Source organism: Corythoichthys intestinalis, chromosome 8 (genome assembly GCF_030265065.1).
Source record: "Corythoichthys intestinalis isolate RoL2023-P3 chromosome 8, ASM3026506v1, whole genome shotgun sequence".
In the NCBI taxonomy this organism is placed as follows: Eukaryota; Metazoa; Chordata; class Actinopteri; order Syngnathiformes; family Syngnathidae; genus Corythoichthys; species Corythoichthys intestinalis.
Window position 1 is genome coordinate 16,634,483 of NC_080402.1, and position 23,764 is coordinate 16,658,246.

The 23,764-nt window shown below is 39.2% G+C and overlaps 1 protein-coding gene across 2 annotated transcripts in view; it reads left to right on the plus strand.

Moving 5' to 3' along the window:
• c3b.1 (complement component c3b, tandem duplicate 1) overlaps positions 1-23,764 on the plus strand; it is a 56,847-nt gene that overhangs the window by 15,560 nt on the left and 17,523 nt on the right. For both annotated transcript variants that reach the window (XM_057842869.1, XM_057842868.1), the window contains 21 exons: positions 1,684-1,786; positions 1,864-1,978; positions 2,175-2,290; positions 2,362-2,502; positions 2,623-2,838; positions 3,122-3,313; positions 5,850-6,005; positions 6,637-6,766; positions 6,860-6,928; positions 8,938-9,210; positions 9,671-9,938; positions 13,674-13,759; positions 13,918-14,057; positions 16,406-16,615; positions 17,161-17,221; positions 18,459-18,542; positions 18,618-18,821; positions 21,985-22,060; positions 22,527-22,689; positions 22,852-22,959; positions 23,491-23,650. In XM_057842869.1, coding sequence (XP_057698852.1) covers positions 1,684-1,786; positions 1,864-1,978; positions 2,175-2,290; positions 2,362-2,502; positions 2,623-2,838; positions 3,122-3,313; positions 5,850-6,005; positions 6,637-6,766; positions 6,860-6,928; positions 8,938-9,210; positions 9,671-9,938; positions 13,674-13,759; positions 13,918-14,057; positions 16,406-16,615; positions 17,161-17,221; positions 18,459-18,542; positions 18,618-18,821; positions 21,985-22,060; positions 22,527-22,689; positions 22,852-22,959; positions 23,491-23,650 — 3,071 coding nt within the window. The remainder of the gene's footprint in view (positions 1-1,683; positions 1,787-1,863; positions 1,979-2,174; positions 2,291-2,361; positions 2,503-2,622; positions 2,839-3,121; positions 3,314-5,849; positions 6,006-6,636; positions 6,767-6,859; positions 6,929-8,937; positions 9,211-9,670; positions 9,939-13,673; positions 13,760-13,917; positions 14,058-16,405; positions 16,616-17,160; positions 17,222-18,458; positions 18,543-18,617; positions 18,822-21,984; positions 22,061-22,526; positions 22,690-22,851; positions 22,960-23,490; positions 23,651-23,764) is intronic.

Sequence of the window (23,764 nt, forward strand, 5' to 3'; positions counted from 1 at the left end):
TGGTAAGTACCGTAATTTTCGGACTACAAGCCAATACTTTTTTCTCTCATTTTAAATCCCTGGCTTATAAATCAGTGCGGCTAATTTGTTGATTTATTTGGGTTAATAGGTAACACTTTGACAGCGGCGTCATAAAACTGCCATTAGACTATGACGTGACACTATCATAGGCATTAATGAATGCTTATGACAGATTTCATTAAGTGTCATCCAGCAAATTAGGTCACTAACTCCATTTATGTCCAACTCGGATGTTCTACATCCATTCAAAAGTGAGATAATTTGCCGGATATCACAAAATTATATCTGTTTTAAGTATTCATTACTGCTCATGGTGTTGTCATGTCATAAGTATTATGGTCTTGTGGCGTTACTGTTAAATAAAGTGGTACCAAACACCATAACTAGCAATTAATGACACAACTGGAACAATAACTGAAGAAATCATTAGCACAGAACATGAATTTTGATTGTTATTTACACCAGTAGCGCTGCAATGCATGCTAGGAGGAATGTTGGATGACAAAAGTGTTGACAGCAGGTGGCAGCAGAGATTGACTGTCTCCCTCAAGGGAGCAATGATGGCCAAACAAAGATTCTTGAAGCAATTGGTTCAAAACTTCACTTCACTTTTGGTCTTATGACAGCCTTATGATGCCGCTGTCAAATTGTGTTACCGGTTAATATCTTGTGTAAATATCCTATAATGCCACGAGAACAGCTGCGGCTTATACTCCGGTGCAGTTTATCTATAAACAGATGCCGTTTTCGTGTCAAATTTGGTTGGTGGCGGCTTATAGTCAGGTACGCTTTATAGTCCGAAAATTACGGTACTTGTGTTCTGCCATCCAGAAGCCTTTTGGTGCTTCTGGATGTATAGAAACTAAGATGAACTAAGATAGGATTGTATAAAACTAATTTAAAAAGAGAGTGACACAGACTACAATGTAATAATAGTTTGCTTTGGAACTATTTTTATAGTCACTGAATCATTTAGAGACATTGTTGACCTCAAATGGGTCCAGATTTATTTTATTTTTATTTTTCCTTTCTTATTTAAGTGTAAAACTGGAAGGATTCTATTTTTTTTTTTAAATTATTTTTAGAAAATTTTCATTAAAAATAACTAAATATTCTGTTTATTTTTTTTTCTTAAATTTTTTCCTTCTTAATTAAAATGTTTAATAAGAAAACAAACAAAAAAAATGTTGGAAACAATTGTTTATATCCTTAAATTTTTCTTTTTTTATTATTATTATTATTTTTTACAGTGATTAAAAACAGGAAAAAACGTGAATAACACCTTTTTACTACAATACATTTTTCAATGTATTTATTTAGTTTATAATTCTAAAGGAGGGCAAAAATACTAAATATTCTCTTGATTTCTGTAGTTCCCAAACTTTCAGTGACTACAGAATGCAGCTATTATTTTGTATGTTAGTGAGAAACATGACATCATTGCACAGAATTTACTTTTGCGGACCACACGAATTCATGTAACGGTTGGGATGTGGCTCCCAGATCTTGAGTTTGACACCTACGATGTAAAATGTTTTTCAATATGGTCTCACTATAACATTGATTTCCCCTTATAGTGTGTGCATCTGGAACTTATCCACTGCATTAAACAGGGGTTTACTGTAAAGTAGCAAGTTTAAAATGTAACGGTGTTGGGTTCAGGTACCTCTACGGGGAGCCAGTTAAGGGCACAGCCTACGTGTCGTTTGGTGTCAACTTCAACAACGAGATGAGAAGGTTGCCTTCGGTGAAGCAGTTGTCAAATGTGAGTCACTCAACAAAGAAAAATCCTATACAGATACGGCAAAAGATAACTTTTGGTTTGTGATGATTATACTGCAGCTGGACGGTGGAGTTGTCAATCTGAGTATGAATGAGCTGAAGGCAGCATACCCAGATATCAGGACTTTGGTGGGGAACTCAGTCTATGTCAAAGCTTCTGTCCTCACTGTGACAGGTAAGGGAGAAACAATGGTACCAAAAATTAGTCTTATAATCAAGATACTGTACATATTCTGTACTTGTAAAGGTAATAACAAAGATCAAGTCAAGATATTTAGAGTTCATAATGCAAGGCCATGACTTTACTCTTTTTTCAGTCTTGCCAAGTCTGGTAATTTCAATTAATTTAATTTAATTTTCTACTTGTAAAGGCAGTGACCTGGTGGAAGCTGAGAAAACGGGCATCAAGATCGTAGACTCTCCTTATGTCCTGTCCTTTAAAGACACAGTCAAATATTTCAAACCGGGACTACCCTTTGACTTTACCGTAAGTTCATCATCCTGTTCATCTGTTCAGTATTGTCAGATTTACAAGAACGTTCTCCCGTGTATCCTCAGATCCAAGTGAGCCACCATGATGGTTCCCCAGCCAACAATGTCCCGGTGAAGGTGAACCTCTTGCAGGATCCAGTAATGGTCAGCTCAGGCACAGCCAGGGTCACCGCCAACATGCCCAACAGTCAAAACCAAGCCCTCACTGTAAGAATTAACACCATGGGATATGAGACCAGACGAAGACCAAGTCAAGATCAAGATGTCAACTAGTAGTTGAGACAAAACAACACCAAGAGGTTGAGGCTGTTTTGTTTGTGTTTCCAGGCCGAGACCCAGGTGGAAGGCCTCACTCTGGAACAGCAGGCCAAAACCCAACTGGTCCTCTTCCCATATCAGAGTTTTGCCAGTCAAAGTCCCAACTACCTCTACATCTCTACCAGTAGAAACACGGCATCTCCAGGAGACACGCTTTCCTTCAAACTTACCATCTCCACTACAGATCAGAACATCAGACAACACATCAAACACATCACTTACCTGGTAAGGACCAGTCTGCAACCACAACCATAAAAATAGAGATACATATTTTTTAAAGTACTGTACTATGACTTTCCAATGAAATTTTGCTAAAATATAAATTTATACTATTGAAATATTACGACTTTTCTGGATGTTTTCCTTATATAACTGAATATTGAGAATATTCAGGGAAAATTACCTCATTATTCAAGTAATAAGAACTTTTTTTTCCCCCTAGTAGTATCTCAATTTCTCCTCCCACTACATTTAAAAAAAACATGTTTGCCTTCTTGCTTCTGACCAGGTGGTCAACAAAGGCCAGATCGTAGAAGCTCAGCGATTAGCTGTAACCGGTCAACTGGTAACCAGCGTGGGACTGGTGGTCACTCCCGACTTGATGCCTTCCTTCCGTGTCGTAGCATTTTATAGTCTCCCGTCCCAGGAAGTGGTGGCTGATTCTATTTGGGTGGATGTGACACCATCCTGTGTTGGAGATGTAAGTCTTGTGGCTGCACTAAATACTTAGTCCAGTAGTTTTAGGACTTTTGTTTTTCTATTTGAACTGTAAAAAAAAATTAGGGCTGTCAAAATGATCGCGTTAACAGGCGTCAATTAATTTTTTAAATAAATCACGTTAAAATATTGGACGCATTTAATGCACATGCCCCGCTCAAACAGATTAAAATGACAGCAAAGTGTCATTTCCACTTGTTACTTGTGTTTTTTTGGTGTTTTGCCGCCCTCTGCTGGCGCTTGGGTCCGACTGATTTCATAGGTTTCAGCACCATAATTATTATTGACATCAACAATGGCGAGCTACTAGTTTATTTTTTGATTGAAAATTTTACAAACTTCATTAAAACGAAAACATTAAGAGGGATTTTAATATAAAATTTATATAACTTATACTAACATTTATCTTTTAAGAACTACAAGTCTTTCTATCCATGGATCGCTTTAACAGAATGTTAATAATGTTAATGCCATCTTGTTGATTTATTGTTATAATAAACAAATACAGTACTTATGTACAGTATGTTGAATGTATATATCTGTCTTGTGTCTTATCTTTCCATTCCAACAATAATTTACAGAAAAATATGGCATATTTTATAGATGGTTTGAATTGCAATTAATTACGTTTAATTAATTTTTAAGCTGTGATTAACTCGATTCAAAATTTTAATCGTTTGACAGCCTTAAAAAAAAATATTTTTTTTTTTTTGCGTTATTTTGCACTTTCTTCTTGTGCTCTATGACAGTGTTTTTCCAACCTTTTCTGAGTCACGGCACGTTTTTACATTGGAAAAAAATCTTGCATTACACCGCAAACCAAAAATGTTCCAAAATTATTTTCTTTACAGTATGTTTGATTATAAAATAGTTTCTAAGGATTTATACTTACTCAGTGTGAAGCTTAAGCCTGTTGGTATGGATACAAAGCCGATATCCTGGTAGGAGCCTTCTTGAACTGCTCTCAGTGTCTCTCTGTTTTTATTTTTTAGAGCAGTTAGGCTTGAAAAGCTCAAAATTATCAGACAGCAGGACTTTAGCAATGTCTTTAACCATATTAGGGCCGAGCATCTCGATGACAATGGCTTTGCAGACAGGTAGTATTAATATCCCTGCTACAGTGTGGGACTTTTTGGATTTAGCAACAAGTTCAGCAACAAGCTAACTGGCTTTGAAAGGCTTTCTCATTTACCTTTGTAGTTTTTCTCCAAAAAGTTGCGCCTTCCTCAAAAGTGTCCATAATTTGAAGCGACGGGTGTTTCGTTTGGAAATGATGTTCAGGCTTTGTTGGCACCATAACGCTGTTGGATAGCTGCTCGTGTCACGTTCAAGAACTGCTCGGATTTCTAGCCATCAGACACCTTGCAAACCTCGACAATGTGTTGGAATAAAACACGGGTAGGATTGGCGGTTGTCACATTTGGAGAAAATAGTAAGGACCATTTCGTGTACGTATATCGACACTTGGCAAGTCCAATCAAATGATGTCCAGTAGACGTCCTGGGTTCCACATTGTCACGGACAGCAAGTTGGCTGATGGCTACAAATCTGAGCAGATTTTGAACACAACACGAGCAATACCTCACTCATCTGCACACGACTGAGAACTTTCTACCTACTCCTTCCTTCCAACTCTGCCCGACGATGTAAAAAAAAAAAAAAAAAAATTGGGATTCCACCAATAGTAGTACCACCAATCGACATCAAGATGTCCCCATCACCACTCAATGGTTAGCAAATTAGCTTCTACTGCCAACCATGTGAGTAATGTATGCAAGACAATCGGAAATAGCAACACATATTCAGATTCCACACGGACAACAGGCAACACAATCAAGTTTTAGTAGATAAATAAATATCTTTACATTTGAGCTAAAAAAAAGAATACTTAACACTGTATGATTTTAGGTTGCAGCACTACTTAATGCATTTACACTAACGTATGGCGGGTCAAGTTAATGTCAGTTCAAAATAAAGTGAGTGACTGTCATAACAGTTGTATAATTTTTCACCAGACAATAAAAAGGTATTATCGTGGCATATCAGTATCGTGATATAGAATGGCCCATATCGTGATAGATTCTGTCCAAATCACACAGCTCCACTTTCTTACAATTTTTCTTGTATCATCTACACTTTTTGTCCCCGTTCATATTTTTTTCATGCAATTTTGCAAATTTTTAATGTAATGTTTAGCCTAAATATTGTAGTATTGGAATTATATGGTCACCGAATGATTTTATTAATTTTTTTCCCCGCATACTGTCGTGACAATTCTCAGGTAGTTACAACTTTTTTTCACCTAATATCAAAACACTATATTATTTATCCCTCTCTCTGTCTCGTAATGTAATATAATGTAACTCTTGTTGCTTTTTCTCCTCAAGAGTGCACTTTAGTCTAATCATATTACAACAGTTTCCTCTTCCACATTTTTTTGTAATATTGTTAATGTATTTTGGTAAATAATTGGACTTTTCATACAGTATCTAATATGTGCATGTAAATGTGTGTAACAGCTGAAGCTGAGCCCAATAGATGGCGTGAAGCGAGATTACACGCCAGGCAAGACCTTCCAGTTCAGAGTCCGAGGCGATCCAGGGGCCAGCGTTAGCCTGGTGGCTGTGGACAACTCCATCTTTCTGCTCAAAAAGGACAGACTCACCCAGAGAAAGGTCAGACCCTCTTATATGGATCCAATTAATTGCTGTACATGTGGTTAGACTGCCAGTCTTCCAAAACAGTCTCCCCCAAAACAAAGCCATTGCTTCATTAGAACTTTACTTTCATAAATGAGCTTTTTAACCACAAGCCACAGTGTCAACCTTTTACTTCTGATATGAAAAAACGTTTTATTTTTACCATTTCATTCTCATTAATTCATTAAAATAATGAAATATGATACTCATAAAAAATCTATCAAAAAAGTCTTTATTTTCTTAATTTTATTGTATTATCCCCCCACCAAATAAAATGATTTTGTTCAATTAATATTTAGTAGCTTCATATTTGTAAAATGCCATTTTTAATATAATGATGAATTTTGTTCTGATATACAGCTTTTTAAAATAAAACTTTTCTTCATATTTGTAGATTTGGACTTTTTCTAGTGAATATAACAACTTTATTATCGCAAATTGCGAGCACCCCCAATAGTAGTGTTTCAACTATGTACTTGTAATATGTCATCTTTTATTTCCTTGAAATGACAATTGGCAGCTGGCTTTTCCAGCTAGATATCAAAAGTTTGTTTGGCATAAAATGCCAGCCCCATTTTTCTTCTTTTCTTTTCTTATTTTCCCCAAGATGTGGGAGGCGGTGGAGCAAGGTGATTTGGGCTGTACCCATGGAGGAGGCATCAATGCCAAGAAGCTCTTTCAGGACGCCGGCCTGCTCTTCACCTCCAGTATTGGGTTCAGGACCGATGTCAGGAAAAGTGCGGGGCAAAAATAATAATATTAATACCAATAATAATTTTACACATTTAAAAAAAGATAATTATAATGATCATGGCATGGCCTCTCCTCAGGTTTGCATTGCCCAGCCAGCAACAGAAGGAGGCGTTCTGCTGAGCTTTTAAAGCGGAAAGCTCAGCTGGGTAAGTTTTTTTGTCTGTTCTTTTCTTTCCAACTTTATTTTCATCTTGTATAAATGTAATTATTTATGAATTCCTCTTTTTATATTGTATACTTTTTATCTTTTTTAAATATTATAGTGTTTTTTTGTAGTTTATGATTACCATATTACTTATTTCCAGTTATATTCCAGTTTTAACATGTTTCTCTTTTTTGCTCATACAGTAATTTGCAGCTTTTTTCCTTGTAATATTAATCCTCTATTCTCATATTTCTACTACATTATTTTCTCTCATGATGCAATTTTATTCCCCTTCAAATCAGTGTTGTTGATAACGGCATTACTTTTTTCAGTAGTGAGTAATCTAATTATGTACTTTTCCCATCTTTGCAACGCCGTTACTGTTACTGAGGATGTGAAGGGGGGCGTTAGCGGTGTTACTACAATTTGGTTGAATGAACCGCGAGTTGTCTGATTTTGTCACAACTGCCTGGGAGGAGGCGGAGCGGGAGGGAAGAGGAGGGAAAGGGGCTTGGAGCATTAGCATAACATTCGCATTCTAGTTAGCGTTAGCGTTTAGCGTGGTGAGCGTAATCTTAAACTCTTTGGCAACTCTTTTTTTGCATACAGTTCGTGGCGTCCAGGTGGGTACAATTAATTGAAAATAATGTACTGTTTTCCTGTTGAGTATGCATTAGCATCACCAAGTTGTTGTTGTCCTTGCAAATGCTACAATATAAGAATAATTTGTTGTTGTTGTTTTTTTTAATGACCAAGAATAGTCAATTCCCGTAAAGTTTTCTTTAATGACCTATGCATTAACCTTGTGTGATGTTTTTTTTTTTTTTTTTTTAAATCAAAACAACTAGAGCAAAGATGGGAGATGCAGGAGATTCAGAGCCTCACCTGCATATTGAAAAATATGTCTGTCTATATATAAGGGGTGTGACGATTCACATAAGTCATGGTTCAGTACGTACAGTGTATCACAAAAGTGAGTACACCCCTCGCATTTTTGCAGATATTTAAGTAAATCTTTTCATTGGACAACTCTGACAAAATGACACGTTGACACAATGAAAAGTACTCTGTGTGCAGCTTATATAATAGAGTTAATTTATTTTCCCCTCAATATCTAAACGCCTGGCAACAAAAGTGTGTACACCCCTTAGAAGCTACGTACATCGCTAAATGTCCAAATTGAGTACTGCTTGTCATTTTCCCTCCAAAAGGGGTTTAGATATTAATGGCTATATTTTGAGTTATTTTGAGGGGAAAATAAATTAACTGTATTATACAAGCTGCACACAGCTTACTTTCCATTGGGTCAAAGTGTCATTTCGTCAGTGGTGTCCCATGAAAAGATATACTTAAATATCTGCAGAAATGTGAGGGGTGTACTCACTTTTGTGATACACTGTACCTCGGTACAGAGTTCACGGTATGGATGGGGTTCAGTACAACAGGAAAAACAAAAAGGCTTTTTTCTCACAGCATTTAAAAGTTAAGGTTGCGTACCATTACACTCTTATATACCGGTAGTTTTTTTTTTTTTTTTTTTTTTTTTTTAAATGTAAGAAATGTGACCTATGTTTTTTGGGGGGGGGGATTTAAAAAAAAATCAGTTAAATTCAGTCAGATAATATAAACGTATTTGATGTGAAAGATGTTAGAGAATGTTGATGTGATAGATGTTATAGAATGTGTCATGTAATAACGTAGAACATGAAATATGTCAGTTTGCTGAGTAACTAGTTACTCTTAAAATGAGGTAACTCAATTACTTTTTGGGAGAAGTAATTTGTATCTGTAACTAATTACTTTTTTAAAGTAAAATTAACAACACTGCTCAAAATGACAGTTATCCTTATATACAGTATTACAAATTTTATTTAGTTATTTTACTATTCATTTTACTAAAACATTGTAAACTTTATACATATTCATAACATCATGACTTTTCTCCTGTGATATTGCACAATATTTTTATTTATTGCATGCTTTCTTGATATCTTGCGTGTTATTTTACAGAGAGTCACTACAAGGAGAAACTTGAACATCGCTGCTGCAAAGACGGTCTTCGAGCCGTGCGCATGCCATACTCATGCACTCGACGCTCCCTCTATATCACTGAGGGCTGGGAGTGCATCAGGGCCTTCCGTTACTGTTGTGCCACCTACCGGGATGAAGTTCTGGACACAGAGATGCCCACCACCATGCCACCCACTACCATGGCGCCCACCACCACCACCTCCCAGCCATTAACTGTTGCCGCACGCATGCACCTTAGTAGAGAAATGTTCGGTAAGTGTTGTTCTCTGTTCAAGAAAAGGTTTTCTTTTGCTTTTATAATTATTATTATGATGGATAATGTTTGATATTGGTCTCTGTTAAAATATAGTAGTTTTGATTGGCGTAATAGGTGCACGCAGATCCGTTGTATGCTTTACATATGAAACCTTCCTCCCGATGCCTTCAAGAGAGCGCACTAGTAGCCTTGGCTTTTAGCCTAGCGGTTAAACGCGCTTTCCAGCCATGCTGGATGCCCATGCGGCACTGGCTCCAGTCCTGACCTGGACGAGGGGGATGGATTACGTCCTGTGGCGGTGTTCCATGCAGACCTATTACACTTGTCAAACTTATAGTCCGAAAAATTGTGTGCATACATATTTACTTCAATTACCTGCTTCTGTTTACACTTTAATATTCAACTATAGTGGTCATTTCTTCTTGATAAGAGTGCAATATAACCTTGTTCTTCCAGATTGGCAACCCCGTAAGGTCAAGGTTGTTGCGTACAGCAACGCCCACAAGACTGCTGAAATTCCCGAATTCCACGTCAGGAGACACAGCGTGAGCATGGAGAAGGCTACTCCTGAACTCGTGGCAAATGTCGAAAACGAACAAGTGGACGACTACGAGGAGGAAGAAGACGAGTACTTGGACGAAAGCGACGTTTATCTGCGGTTTAGGTTCTTCGAATCATGGCTTTGGACCGATATCAGGCTGCCTGATGAGGCTGACAGAGACGGGTGAGGAAAGCAAACAATGTAGACAAAAATATCTAAACTACTGAAGGTGATAAAATACAGTGCACATCATTATTGAGTACACATTTTTTGGAAAGAAAGTTTTTATTCGACATCTCAATTAATACAAAGAAAAGTTTTTACAATTTCAACATAACTGAGTTTTAAAAAGGCTTGAGTCTTTGTACATTGAAATTGAGGTTGTTAATAGAACCTACTACACAAAATTTACAATTCCCTGAAAGTTAGTTGGTGCAGAAGGGAATACACCCCTAAAAAAAGCTGTTGTTTCTAGTAGGGTTGTTCCGATCATGTTTTTTTGCTCCTGATTTGATCCCGATCGTTTTAGTTTGAGTATCGGCCAATCTCGATATTTCCTGATCCGATTGCTTTTTTTTTGCTCCCGATTCAATTCCAATCATTCCCGATAATTTTTCCCGATCATATACATTTTGACAATGCATTAAGAAAAAAATGAATAAAACTCGGACGAATATATACATTCAACATACAGTATATAAGTACTGTATTTGTTTATTATGACAATAAATCCTCAAGATGGCATTTACATTATTAACATTCTTTCTGTGAGAGAGATCCAGGGATAGAAAGACTTGTGACTTTGTATATTGTGACTAAATATTACCATTTAGTGTATTTGTTTACTTTCAGTAAATGATACTGCAGCCATTAAACCCAAATGCATGATGGGAAGTGGAACCATGACTGCGGGTAGTGCTACCAATTGATATATCTTCTCTGCGTTGGGAAATAACATTAGGTGTCAAGAAAAAGATCAATTGCTACATTGCTTCCCCACATTGCTTCCCATGATATTTCTAATCATAGGGAGAGGGATTTTAAGGTTTTAGCCTAGTAAAAAAAGGCTCCAAAGGCTGCCAAAATTCACTACTCATTTTATGCTGCCTTTTATCTCTATAAATGGGTAAAACGGCGTCATTACAGATTAAGTGTGACAATGCGTGAGTGGGTCATGCAACGCATGCATTAATTGCGTTAAATATTTAACGTGATACATTTTTGAAAAATTAATTACCACCGTTATCGGGATAAATTTGATAACCCTACCTTAAGCCTAAACTAAAGACTCTGGATGAGTGTAACATATTATGTCTGTAACATTAAATACAATTAGAAAACGATTTAATTAAAAAACATATATATATTAAAAAAAGGCTTGGCCAATATTTTTTTGCCGATTCCGATACTTTGAAAATGACGTGATCGGACCCGATCGATCGGGACATCTCTAGTACAGTATCTAGTATTTTGTATGGCCGCCATGACTTTTAAGAACATTGGCAAGTATTCGATGAATTGAATGAACAGGATTCTGAGAGATTATAACATCTATCTTTTTGTATTCTTCAATAATGACCTGTTTTAACGTCTTGCTGTTGGATGGAGAGTGATGCTCCTCTTGTCTATTGATAATTCCCACACGTACTCAATTGGTTTCAGATCATACTTGGCCGTTAAATCACTCTGACCCTGCTTTTGTTAAAAAATGCTAATGTGACTTTGGCTCTGTGCTTGGGGTCGTCATGTTGGAAAACTGGTCGTGGAGTGTTGTTGTATCTTCTCTTTTAAAATACAACAGTCCATCTCATAATTCATGGTTCAATCAAATAAATCAAACTCCCCAAAACAAGCAGCACCTTCTAAGGCCACTGCCACCACTATGTATTACTGTTGGCACCGTGCGCTTTTCTGTGTAAGCCTCACCTTTGCGATGCCAGACAGTATTGATGTTTTCCAAAGATTGATCATGGTCTCAATTCTCCAGGGACTAATGTCCCAGTAGTTTTATTCATTGTTAGCATGGGCCCTTGCAAATTCCAGTCAGGCTTTTGTGCATTGTTTTAAGGACAGGCTCCATTCGTGGACGACACCCATGCATGCAACTGCTCTGCATTGTCCACTGTATTGTGTGACAGCAAAACATTCACCCCAGTTTGGTTTTCTAATTCTTCAGTTAACTGCAGAGAACTTTCATGACAATATTTGTCTACTTTTTCTATCATGTGATGCTTCTGTCGAGGAGATAGCATCAAATACTAAAAAAATATATTTTGATATGTTATACATGAACTACAGTGGGGCAAATAAGTATTTAGTCAACCACCAATTCTGCAAGTTCCCCTACTTGAAAAGATTAGAGAGGCCTGTAATTGTCAACATGAGTAAACCTCAACCATGAGAGACAGAATGGTGAAAAAAACCCAGAAAATCTCATTGTTTGATTTTTAAAGAATTTATTTCCAAATTAGAGTGGAAAATAAGTATTTGGTCACCTACAAACAAGCAAGATTTCTGGCTGTCAAAGAGGTCTAACTTCTTCTAACGAGGTTCCACCTGTATTAATGGCACCTGTTTTAACTAATTATCGGTATAAAAGACACCTGTCCACAACCTCAGTCAGTCACACTCCAAACTCCGCTATGGCCAAGACCAAAGAGCTGTCGAAGGACACCAGAGACAAAATTGTAGACCTGCACCAGGCTGGGAGGATTGAATCTGCAATACGTAAAACGCTTGGTGTAAAGAAATCAATTGTGGGAGCAATTATTAGAAAATGGAAGACATACAAGACCACTGATAATCTCCCTCGATCTGGGGCTCCATGAAAGATCTTACCCCGTGGCGTCAAAATGATAACAAGGACGGTGAGCAAAAATCCCAGAACCACACGGGGGGACCTAGTGAATGACCTACAGAGAGCTGGGACCACAGTAACAAAGGCAACTATCAGTAACACAATGCGCCGCCAGGGACTCAAATCCTGCACTGCCAGACGTGTGCCCCTGCTGAAGTAAATACATGTCCAGACCCGTCTGTAGTTCGCTAAAGAGCATTTGGATGATCCAGAAGAAGACTGGGAGAATGTGTTATGGTCAGATGAAACAAAAATAGAACTTTTTGGTAGAAACACAGGTTCTCGTGTTTGGAGGAGAAAGAATACTGAATTGCGTCCGAAGAACACCATACTCGCTGTGAAGCATGGGGGTGGAAACATCATGCTTTGGGACTGTTTTTCTGCAAAGGGACCAGGACGACTGATCTGTGTAAAGGAAAGAATGAAGGGGCCATGTATCGAGAGATTTTGAGTGAAAATCTCCTTCCATCAGCAAGGGCATTGAAGATGAGACATGGCTGGGTCTTTCAGCATGACAATAATCCCAGACACACAGCCAGGGCAACAAAGGAGTGGCTTCGTAAGAAGCATTTCAAGGTCCTGGAGTGGCCTAGCCAGGCTCCAGATCTCAACACCTTAGAAAAATCTGTGGAGGGAGTTGAAAGTCCGTGTTGCCCGACGACAGCCCCAAAACATCACTGCTCTAGATGAGATCTGCATGGAAGAATGGGCCAAAATACCAGCAACAATGTTTGAAAAGCTTGTGAAGAGTTACAGAAAACGTTTGGCCTCCGTTATTGCCAACAAAGGGTACATAACAAAGTATTGAGATGAACTTTTGGTATTAACCAAATACTTATTTTCCACCATGATTTGCAAATAAATTCTTTAAAAATCAAACAATGTGATTTTCTGTTTTTTTTCTTTTTTTTCTTCCACATTCTGTCTCTCATGGTTGGGGTTTACCCATGTTGACAATTACAGGCCTCTCTAATATTTTCAAGTGGCAGAACTTGCTCAATTAGTGGTTGACTAAATACTTATTTGCCCACTGTATGTGGTTGTGTGTTGATTCTTCTCAGGCTGGCATCCATGGAGGTGAGCCAGCCTCTGCCTGACAGCATCACAGAGTGGGGCGTCCTTGCCGTCAGCTCCTCTTCAAACACAGGTAAACTTTGCCAGGAGAATCACATACAGTACACTGATCCTTACATATGATTCAATTGAAATATTTCATTACATTGTTAATTATTTCACTGTATATTTGAATAATGATTAAATTTTTTGTGTGTGTAATGAATTAATAATAGTATTCTTGACCGTCAGGTTTCTGCGTGGCCGAGCCATACAACGTCAAGGCATGGAAGCGCTTCTTTGTTGACTTGAAGCTTCCGTACTCGGTGGCCAGAAATGAGCAGGTGGAGATAAAAGCCGTCATCCACAACTACGGTTACGACGACCTACACGTAAGTCGTGCTTCTGATGCACAATGTGCAATGATAATGGTGGGTCAATTATGGTCTGGGGTGGCATATCCCTGGAAGGGACGCACATACCTCTACAGGTTAGATAATAGCACCTTGGCAGTTAATAGGTATCGGGATAACATCCTTGGACTAATTGTCATAACCTACGCTAGACCTGGGTTATTCCTGGTCCACGACAAGCCCCTCATGTTGCTAGCGAATGCAAGCAATTCATGGAGGATGAAGGAATTGATACCATTGACTGGCCCACACTTTCACTTGACCTAAACCCTCTACCCTTTTCCAACATAAAATTTGAACAAGTCGTCAATTCCATCATCTAAATAATGACAGATTGTTTGACATTGTGTAATGGTAAACTTTTGCAACAATTACTTACAGAGCAAATACCTAAGTTGCACAAAATGCCTTTTAAGTGTAAATCTATTGGAAATAAGTGAAATTATCCGCCAGCGCTTCAAGTGTATTTCTCTCAGAATTCTTGGAAGAAAAATAGCTAGCTAAAAATTATCTTAACAGCCTTATTTTAAGCAATACATTATTATACTTAATCCGAAAAAAACTTGGAAGAAGGAAAGATTTTGAATAATATTTGTGGCTACAGAATATTATTGTTATTTCATTACAACAGGAATGTGCATATTTAAATTGATGTGTTAATAAGTGCCAATAAGTTTAGATTATCTACTGTAACTGTAATTCAGCAGACAAATAAGTTAAATAATTTGAAAAGTGATTGCTAATGTTATATGCTTTGTTGCACACTGTGAAAATGATTAACTCAAAAGAGCGAGATGTCATGTACCCATTCTGCAGCGCTTTGTTTACATTTGCGGCACTCACAACATTTGCTTTACAGCAGCTAAACTGATACACGGCAGTACTATTTGGACGGAGTTGGAGCTCGCATCCGCGTGCGTGTTGCTTTGAGCATGAGTTTTGTTAAGCCGAAAATAAAGGCAGCGTTACAAAGTCATCTGACAGCTCGTAATTTTACATACTGAATGTATTATTGACTGGCTGATTTCGTTTTCTCCATGTTTAAATTATCATCTAACCACTGTGCCGTCATGATAAGCTTGCTTACTGGACATCACTTGTCCAAATGTCCGTGGTTAAAAAATGATGTGATTGGCATGTTTTTCATGAAGAATGGTGGTCGTATAAACTGCATTATTTTTTTATCCAGGGCGTGGTTCTCGTGTCATTTTGGTAAAAAAAAAATCGTGTTTTGTCTCGGCGGCGGCAGCTACGTTCGTACCGGAAAATCCGCCCACCCCGGCCGGTTCGCCGCGGGTATTCGGGTCCTGGCTCTGCTCGCACGCCGTGGGGGAACGCTCGAGAAACCGGGGTGTTCGCCGGAGGTCCTGAACCCGAGGAACCGGGCTCGGCCCGCAGCCTGCCAGATCGGCAGGCTCCGTCGGAAGACGGCTACTTGCCGACTATCGGTCTCCAGTCGTGCCGGTGTTTAGCCTCAGATGCGAATTTACCACCCGCCTTGGGCTGCATTCGCAAACAGCCCGACTCTGTATCGTCACAAGCCCTGTAGTTTAACTTAGTTTGAGTTTACAATACCTTTAGCATTCCCGGTAGCTGCAGCCTCGTATTCGTTCCAAAAATCTTTGTGATGCAGTTTTAAATGACTGCTGGGTTAGTGGTTTTGAATGAGGACGCTTTCTTTCCGCCTCGTGGAACTTCTGCGGTACAGATGGCGAGAGCGTCGTTTTTTTAGTAACAGCCGCCATAATATTCAACTACTTCTTGTCGTGTAACTCTGCCTCCTCAACCCCTCCTCTCTCAGGGGCTTCAGAGAGGGGATGGGGTTGAGGAGGCGGCGTGCTGAATTCTTCGGTTGCACACATTTGTAGGCTAAATCAAGTATATAATTATCGGATTGCATTATCGGTTGAATTTTTTTATTATCTGGATTATCTGTGTGACGTCCTAATTGCCATTATCAGCCGATAATTATCGTTGACCGATATTATCGTGTATCTTTAGTTAGCATTTTACTTCATGGCGTCATAATGTACATGCTCTTTCTTTGAAGCGCAGTGAAAGGTCAGGTTTTTTTTTTTTCCCCCCTAAACCTAATGTTCCATTTCACGCTTCCAGAACGATTTGGAAGGCAGTTCAGCCTGTATAACCCCCAGCTACTATGTAATGTAACCGTCTTGGCTTGGCTTAGCCAATAATAAAATTTCGCTGCACTTTTTGAAATGACAAATAAAGGGACTGGTGTGCTTAATAAAATTGACAGTGAGAGTAGTTGTTGCATGGCCGAACACTAAATGGACTGATGTGCCCCCCTACACCTCCGCCTCCAGGTCCGCGTGGTGCTGATGAAGACAGAAGACATGTGCAGCGTCGCCTTCCGTGACCGCCACACACAGGAAGTCACTCTACCGGCAGGCACCTCAAAAGCGGTGCCCTACACCATCATGCCCCTGGCGGTAGGGCAGCTCCCCATCGAGGTGATGGTGGTGGCCCGAGACATGATAGTCGGAGACCGCGTACAGAAACCTCTGCGTGTGGTGGTGAGCAGCCCATATTTTTCACAATCCGCCAATTATTATTATTATTAATTTAATTTTTAAAGAATAAACACATCTCATTATCTTTTTATGTTTCCAAAAATTGTCAACTTATTCAGGACTAATTTTTATGTGTTTTTCGCGTTAGTTAATGCAGTTAATATAAGTTAATGCAGACAGTTCATTATTGACTTTGTTCTTTAACATTTTGCAATCAATTCACACCTTTATAAATTCCAAATATCTAACTTTTCATCTGAAAATCCCCCTAAAAAAAGAAGATTTCTTGATGCCCCCATCTTACTTGTTCAATTTAGTCATGTAATTCGAGTACACTGATTATGGGACTTTGAAATGTTTCCAATATTTTTATAACTAATTTCCAAACAGCCATAGAGTTTTGACTAGTTCACATATTGACTGGTCCTTCTTCAGAAATTGAAGAAGTTAATGAATTCCAAATCACTTCAGCCTTTCCACACACAAATTGCATTCTCTCTTTGTTGTGTTACAGCTGAACTAATTCCTCTCAATTTGAACCCAAACAGATGGATGGCGTACAAAAGACCAAAGTTTGGAGCAAAGTTTTGAACCCAGGAGCTGAAGGAGGTATGGATGTTTAGTCACAAGCTCTGGTTTTGAAAATCCATCTTCCAAATCCCGTTTAATGAGCAACATGAAATGTAGTAACTAGGGTTGTTCTGATCATGTTTTTTGCTCCCGCGCCGATCGTTTTAGTTTGAGTATCTGCCAATCCCGCTATTTCCTGATCCGATTGCTTTTTTTTGCTCCCGATTCAATTCCAATCATTCCCGATAATTTTTCCCGATCATATACATTTTGGCAATGCATTAAGAAAAAAATGAATAAAACTCGGACGAATATATACATTCAACAAACAGTACATAAGTACTGTATTTGTTTATTATGACAATAAATCCTCAAGATGGCATTTACATTATTAACATTCTTTCTATGAGAGGGATCCACGGATAGAAAGACTTGTAATTCTTAAAGGATGAATGTGACTTTGTATATTGTGACTAAATATTGCCATCTAGTGTATTTGTTGAGCTTTCAGTAAATGATACTGTAGCCATTTAACTGTTCTGCCCAAATGCATAATGGGAAGTGCAACCATGACTGTGCGTAGTGGCACCAATTGATATATCTTCTCTGCGTTGGGAAATAACATAGGGTGTTAAGAAAAAGATCAACTACTACTTTGCTTCCCCACATTGCTTCCAACAATATTTCTAATTGTTGAGAGAGGGATTGTTAGGCTTTACCCAATTAAAAAAAGGATACAAAGACTCCCAAAATTCACTCTACTCATTATACGCTGCCTTTTAGCTCTATATATAGGTAAAGCAGCGCCATTATAGATTGAACGCGACAATGCGTGAGTAGGTCGTGCGGCGCATGGGTTAATTGCGTTAAGTATTCTAGCGTGATTAGTTTTAAAAAAATTAATTACCGCCGTTAACGCGATTAATTTGATAGCCCTACTTTAAGCCAAAACTTTCGACTCTGGATGAGTGTAAGACATTTTGTCTGTAACGTCAAATACAATTAGAAAACGATTTAATTAAAAAATATATATATATTAGAAAAAGGCATGTCCGATATTTATTGCCGATTCCGATACTTTGAAAATGACGTGATCGGGACATCTTTAGTAGGAACTGTTCTTCTGTTTGTCATGAGTTGACCGACCAAAGTCCGACCCAAAAAGTCAGCCATGTGAGAGTTTTTTGGAGCATTTTTGATGATTTTAAATTGCAATGCCGATCATCAAGTAAACCCACAACATTGAAAAATAAAAAAAATTAAAAATGTTGTGCAGGTAAGCAGAGTGTCCGGGTGGGCCGGGTGGCCCTCGATGGGGTGGTGCCAAACTCTACGCCAGAAACATTCATCAACGTACGAGGTCAGTCATCCTTAAAATAAAATGTACCAACTTTTCAATTTTTGACTTGTCCCCCCTCCATCTGACCTCCCCCAGGGAACGTGCTGGCTGACAGCATTGACAACTCCATAAGCGAAGACTCCCTGGCAGCACTGATCCGCATGCCAGGTGGCTGCGTGGAGCAGAATCTGGCCAGCATCACCCTGCCGCTTATCGCCACCATCTACCTTGACAGAACGAACAACTGGGAGGCCGTAGGAGTGGAACGCAAAGCCGACGCGCTAAAATACATTCGGAAAGGTGAGGCCGGGTGGATGGATGATACGTGGATTTATTAGTGGGCCGTGGATGTTAAGTTGACTAGGTCACGGTTGGAGAAAAGGATATGACATAAAAATCCAATGATTCTAAACAAAAAAAGATTTGGAGTTTATGTAAACAACTAAAAAGTAACTAGCTTTTTAAAGAAAATGCTGCAGTTTTACAGGTTGAGTTGAAACAGGTGAGTTGTTATTTGGCATAAAAGGAGCATCTCAGAAAGGCTTAGTCGTTGACAAACAGCGATGGGAGAAGTTAACCACTTTGTGAACGACTGGATGATCAAAAACGTCCAATTTAAAAGCGATGTTTCTACACATAATGTTAATGATATGTTAGGAATATCGTAATCTACAGTCCATATATGATAAAAAGCTTCAGAAAAATTTAAAGCATCATTATATTTCTGACCTTCGGTCTTGAAACCTCATCTTCTCATCCCACCCTTCAAATTTGAGTTAAATGGACTACTCTGTTATCTAATTTTGTTATCACAAAGTTTTCTGACCTCTGTTACTTTTGATCTTACCACACCGAAATTTACTCCTGTCTTCCGTTTAATCTTAAACATATCTTGCAACTTTGATAACGATCCCTTTATCCATTCTTGAGTAATCCTAAATACAAACATACAGACAAACAGACATATGGAGCCGGATACATAATGTCAATAAACAGACAAACGACATATGGAACCGGATACATAATCTCAATAAACAGACATGCGTAATTGAATACATAATCTCTGCCAGTAGGTGGAACCTACAGGGGTTTCACTTAATGGGGCTGTGTCCAGTTTTCTTCCCTCTGTTTGCCACACAGTTTCTTTATTCTCGCTGTTTTTTTTTTTTTACTGTTCCCGACTTGTATTAAATAGTCTAATTTGTGGAAAGCCGTTGTTAGATTTTTTGTTTGGATTATCTAAATTAGTGTTCTTGAAGTCAGATAATGGTTACAAAAACATGAACGCACGGCGTTTGATTATCAGGTCTCTCGCCAACACTGGCGGAGGTGATTTAGAAAAATCACTGCAAGTAGTAATCAGCTCTGACCTTTGATCCCTCAGTCGGTATCATTGTGTAAAGGATATTTCCATGTGGGCTCAGGAACACTTCAGAAAATTACTATCACTTAAAGCACGTGAGGTAACTTTTCAGTTTTGGTTGATTTAAGTGGCGTGGTGGACAAAAGGGGTATTGTTTTGCCTTAAGGAAGACTGCGTTTCCCATGAGGACCAGCACACACCCTCACAGTGTCGTGAAATCATGATCTCCTGGTTGCCTGCAGATGGATTAAATGACATTTCTGTTTATAGGGGCTGTGTTAAGGATGAATCGAGTTGTGGCTAAACAATAGCATATGATGGTTAGCAACAGTGTGGCTTAGGCTACGCCTACACTAGGACAGTTGTGATTGAAAAAAGGCTGACATCGTTACTTGGGATGTTACAATCGATGCTTAGTTGCGCGCTTACCACTTGGAAAATAACAAATAGAAGCATATGGTGTGGCGCTGCGTATATTTCCTGGAAGCCGCAACCTGGAGTTCTTGTGTGTGTGCATAACAGTGGCGATCCTGGAAGTGGTGACAGTTTTGACAGGCAGAAATGTCATTGAAAAAAACTGATCGCGTGCCTCTTTGACTGAGGGTACCACGCAGGTCACTTTTCAGGGTGTAATTTTCCTCTACACATTTTTATATACTCATGTTCGGTCAGCAGCTGTCTGACCGGGGACAACATGGGAGAAAAGCTCTGTAAAAATTGCTTATTTCTGCGTCATCCGCAGTGGGAAGACAACAAATGGGCACTGAATTGAGGCATATTATTGCGACGTAATTTGAAGGTTCAAGAAAAATCTGTGGAAAAGAAAAGAGGAGCAGTAATGTCAAGTCGTGATCGTCCACCTCCATTGTTTACGATTCCGTCATGCCACACTAACAATGGTGATGGCATGATGTCACTTCCTTAGTATCCGATTGTTTTCAAACGGAGACAGCAGTCCATATTAAGCGACGGTCAATGTTACCCGCCTACATTATCCATGTAACAACTAATCCGGATAATAGGCATACTAGTGTAGCTGGCATGCCGTATAGTCCAACTAATTACACGTTCAAGGCCATTATCCGTCCTAGTGTAGACGTTGTGTTAGTGTGGCTAACCACCCCACCTGACTCGTCAGCACTGACGAGCAGGGCCGGCCCAAGCATTTTGGGGCCCTAAGCAAAATAATGCAAAGGGGCCCATATTTTTGGCCCACCATTTCGTCACAGTGTACTGTGAAACCCATACATGCAATCCAACCCATACGTCCATATTTTGTATATTAATCAGATTTTGTTGCACTGCATACTTCAAACTTCTCATCCCAAATGATTGTCAGTACTTACAGTAGATAGCGCCAAACCTTTTTCTAAAAGAGGAAAGAAAGAAGTTAAGGAAGAACTTTTATTTTTTTAAGCTTGTAATCAAGTATCAAAAGTCAAATAAAGCAAACTGTAGTAAACAAAATAGAGTATAAATTAAACAATTACCAGATTGGGGGCCCCTAGTGGTCCGGGGCCCTAAGCAGCTGCATAATCTGCGTATAGGCTGACGAGTTCGGTTGGGGGGGGGGGGGGGGGGCGTCAGCGTCACGCAAGCGAGTGAAAGCCGGGCCAATGTTATTCCTTAAGTAGCCTTTTATCATGGTTGCCTTTTTTTCCCCTCCTCGGACATAACCTTTTGTCTCTTTTGTTGCTCTGCCATCTTTGCAGAATACGCGCGAAAGCGTTCGCATCGACCTACGTTTTCATAATGAATAGGGAAAGGGGGAAGTGGCGTATGCTGTTAAGCAGTCAGCAAATTTGTAGTTTTTTTGTTTGGCAGAGTTCCTGCCACCCTCCTCAAAGTTATGTAGTGCTGGTGAAAGCAATACAGACCCCTTCAAGATATAAAAGAGGTATCATTCAACTAGTTGTCAGTCGACGTATCAGCACAAATGTTATATTTTATAAAAGTGAAAATGGTTAAAAGCTGCATTTTTAAAAATGCAAGTTAAAAATCTAGCATGAAAAGAGGAAGTCATGTATGAACAAGACCCAGAAAGGTGGATGGATGCGTTAACTAAACCATGGTTATAGTTTTTTTTCTTGTTGTTTTCAGGCTATGCAAATCAGCTGGTGTACAAGAAAAAAGAAGGCTCTTACCCCCCCTACAGAAGGGAGGGCGCAAGCACTTGGTACAGCTCAGTTACACATCCCATTCCTTTACACCAGGGGTCCCCAAACTACGGCCCGTGGGCCGGACACGCCCCGCCTCCACATTTCGTCCGGCCCCCTGAACAAAAAAAAAATTTGGAAAAACTTTTTTTCTGTGAAGAACCCAGAGAGGGTTGTTAGTTGGTTATTATCTATTTAATTAGTAGTGTTATTATTATTTATTATTATATTATATTATTATTTTATTTACTTTTGTTCCGTGAAGAATCCAGAAAGGGTTATTTGATCGTGGCTTTCTGAAAAACAATAAATCTTTACATTTTAGCACTCCTGCAATCGTCACACCTTTTCTGTTACAAACTGACCCCGGCCCCTCATCAGAGAAGGGACAAGTTATGTGGTCCTCACAGGAAAAAGTTTGGGGACCCCTGCTTTACACAATCATAAAAGTAAGCACTTATAAGCAAACGCATGTTTGCCGCTCAGGATCACGGCATATGTGGTGAAGGTATTCTCCATGGCTCACTCGGTCATTGGCGTGGACACGAAGCAAGTGTGCGACCCACTCGGCTTTCTGGTGCGCAACAAGCTGGAACTCCCCAGTGGAAGCTTTGTGGAGGACAACCCAGTCTATAGTACCACTATGACAGTAAGGCACACATTTGACGTCAAAACCTGTAAACATAGAATGTACATGATACGATATTTGCCAATATTATAAAGCCTTCCATGATTCGATTCAAGAGTCCTCTATATTATGTGTACATTTAACAAAGTTATTAAATTTTACCAACACTAATTGTCCCTATAGGGCGGCATGCGTGGTGACGACCCTGAGATCACGTTGACCGCGTTTGTCCTCATCGCCCTAGCGGAGGCCAAGCAGGCGGGAATACAGTGCAGTCAGCAAAACCTGAACGTAAGTCATTACGATTATAACTCAGTGAATCCCACCTACCATTGCCGCCAGTGGCACATTTGTGTGCTGTTAGAAATAATCAGATGCGCTGCAGGAAATTGTCTAATTTCACTAAGGTGGTTCAAACCGTACTATTAATTATCATCTATTTCTCCTCTTAATTCTGTACAATTTATTCATAATGACGAGCCAAACATTGAAATGTTTTTTCACAAGGTGTCAGAATGTCTAATTAACCGTGTTGCCATTCTTAAAAGACATTGTTTGCGTTTAGCTAAACAGGGCCACATTTCACACAGACTAAATTAATTTCAGTTTGTAAAATTTTTTAATCCATCGAACTGTTTGACGTTCGATGTATACAACAATTTACAGATCAAGTTAGGTTCACCTGCAATAGTTAAAGTGCATTTTTGTAGTGCAGTTCAATCTTAAAGTTCACCCTAAAGTATGATTTTCGTAATTGGCACAGGTTGGGAAACGCTATTGTGGTTTAAAAGGCTGATTTGATCAATTGTCTACTTCCTTCAGGAGACTATCGAGAGCACAACAGCGTTCCTGAAGAAGGCGCTGGAGACGTCGGGCAGGAGGCCGTACACGATGGCCATCACTTCCTACGCACTCGCATTGACGGAAAAAGGCCCCGCTGCCCACGACATAACCAGGCAGCTCCTCGCAGCATCTCCAGATGGTACGTTATTCATTCTTACGTCACTGACAATAGCACCTACAGTTGTGGTCAAAAGTTTACATACACTTGTGAAGAACATAATGTCATGTCTCTCTTGAGTTTCCAGTTATTTCT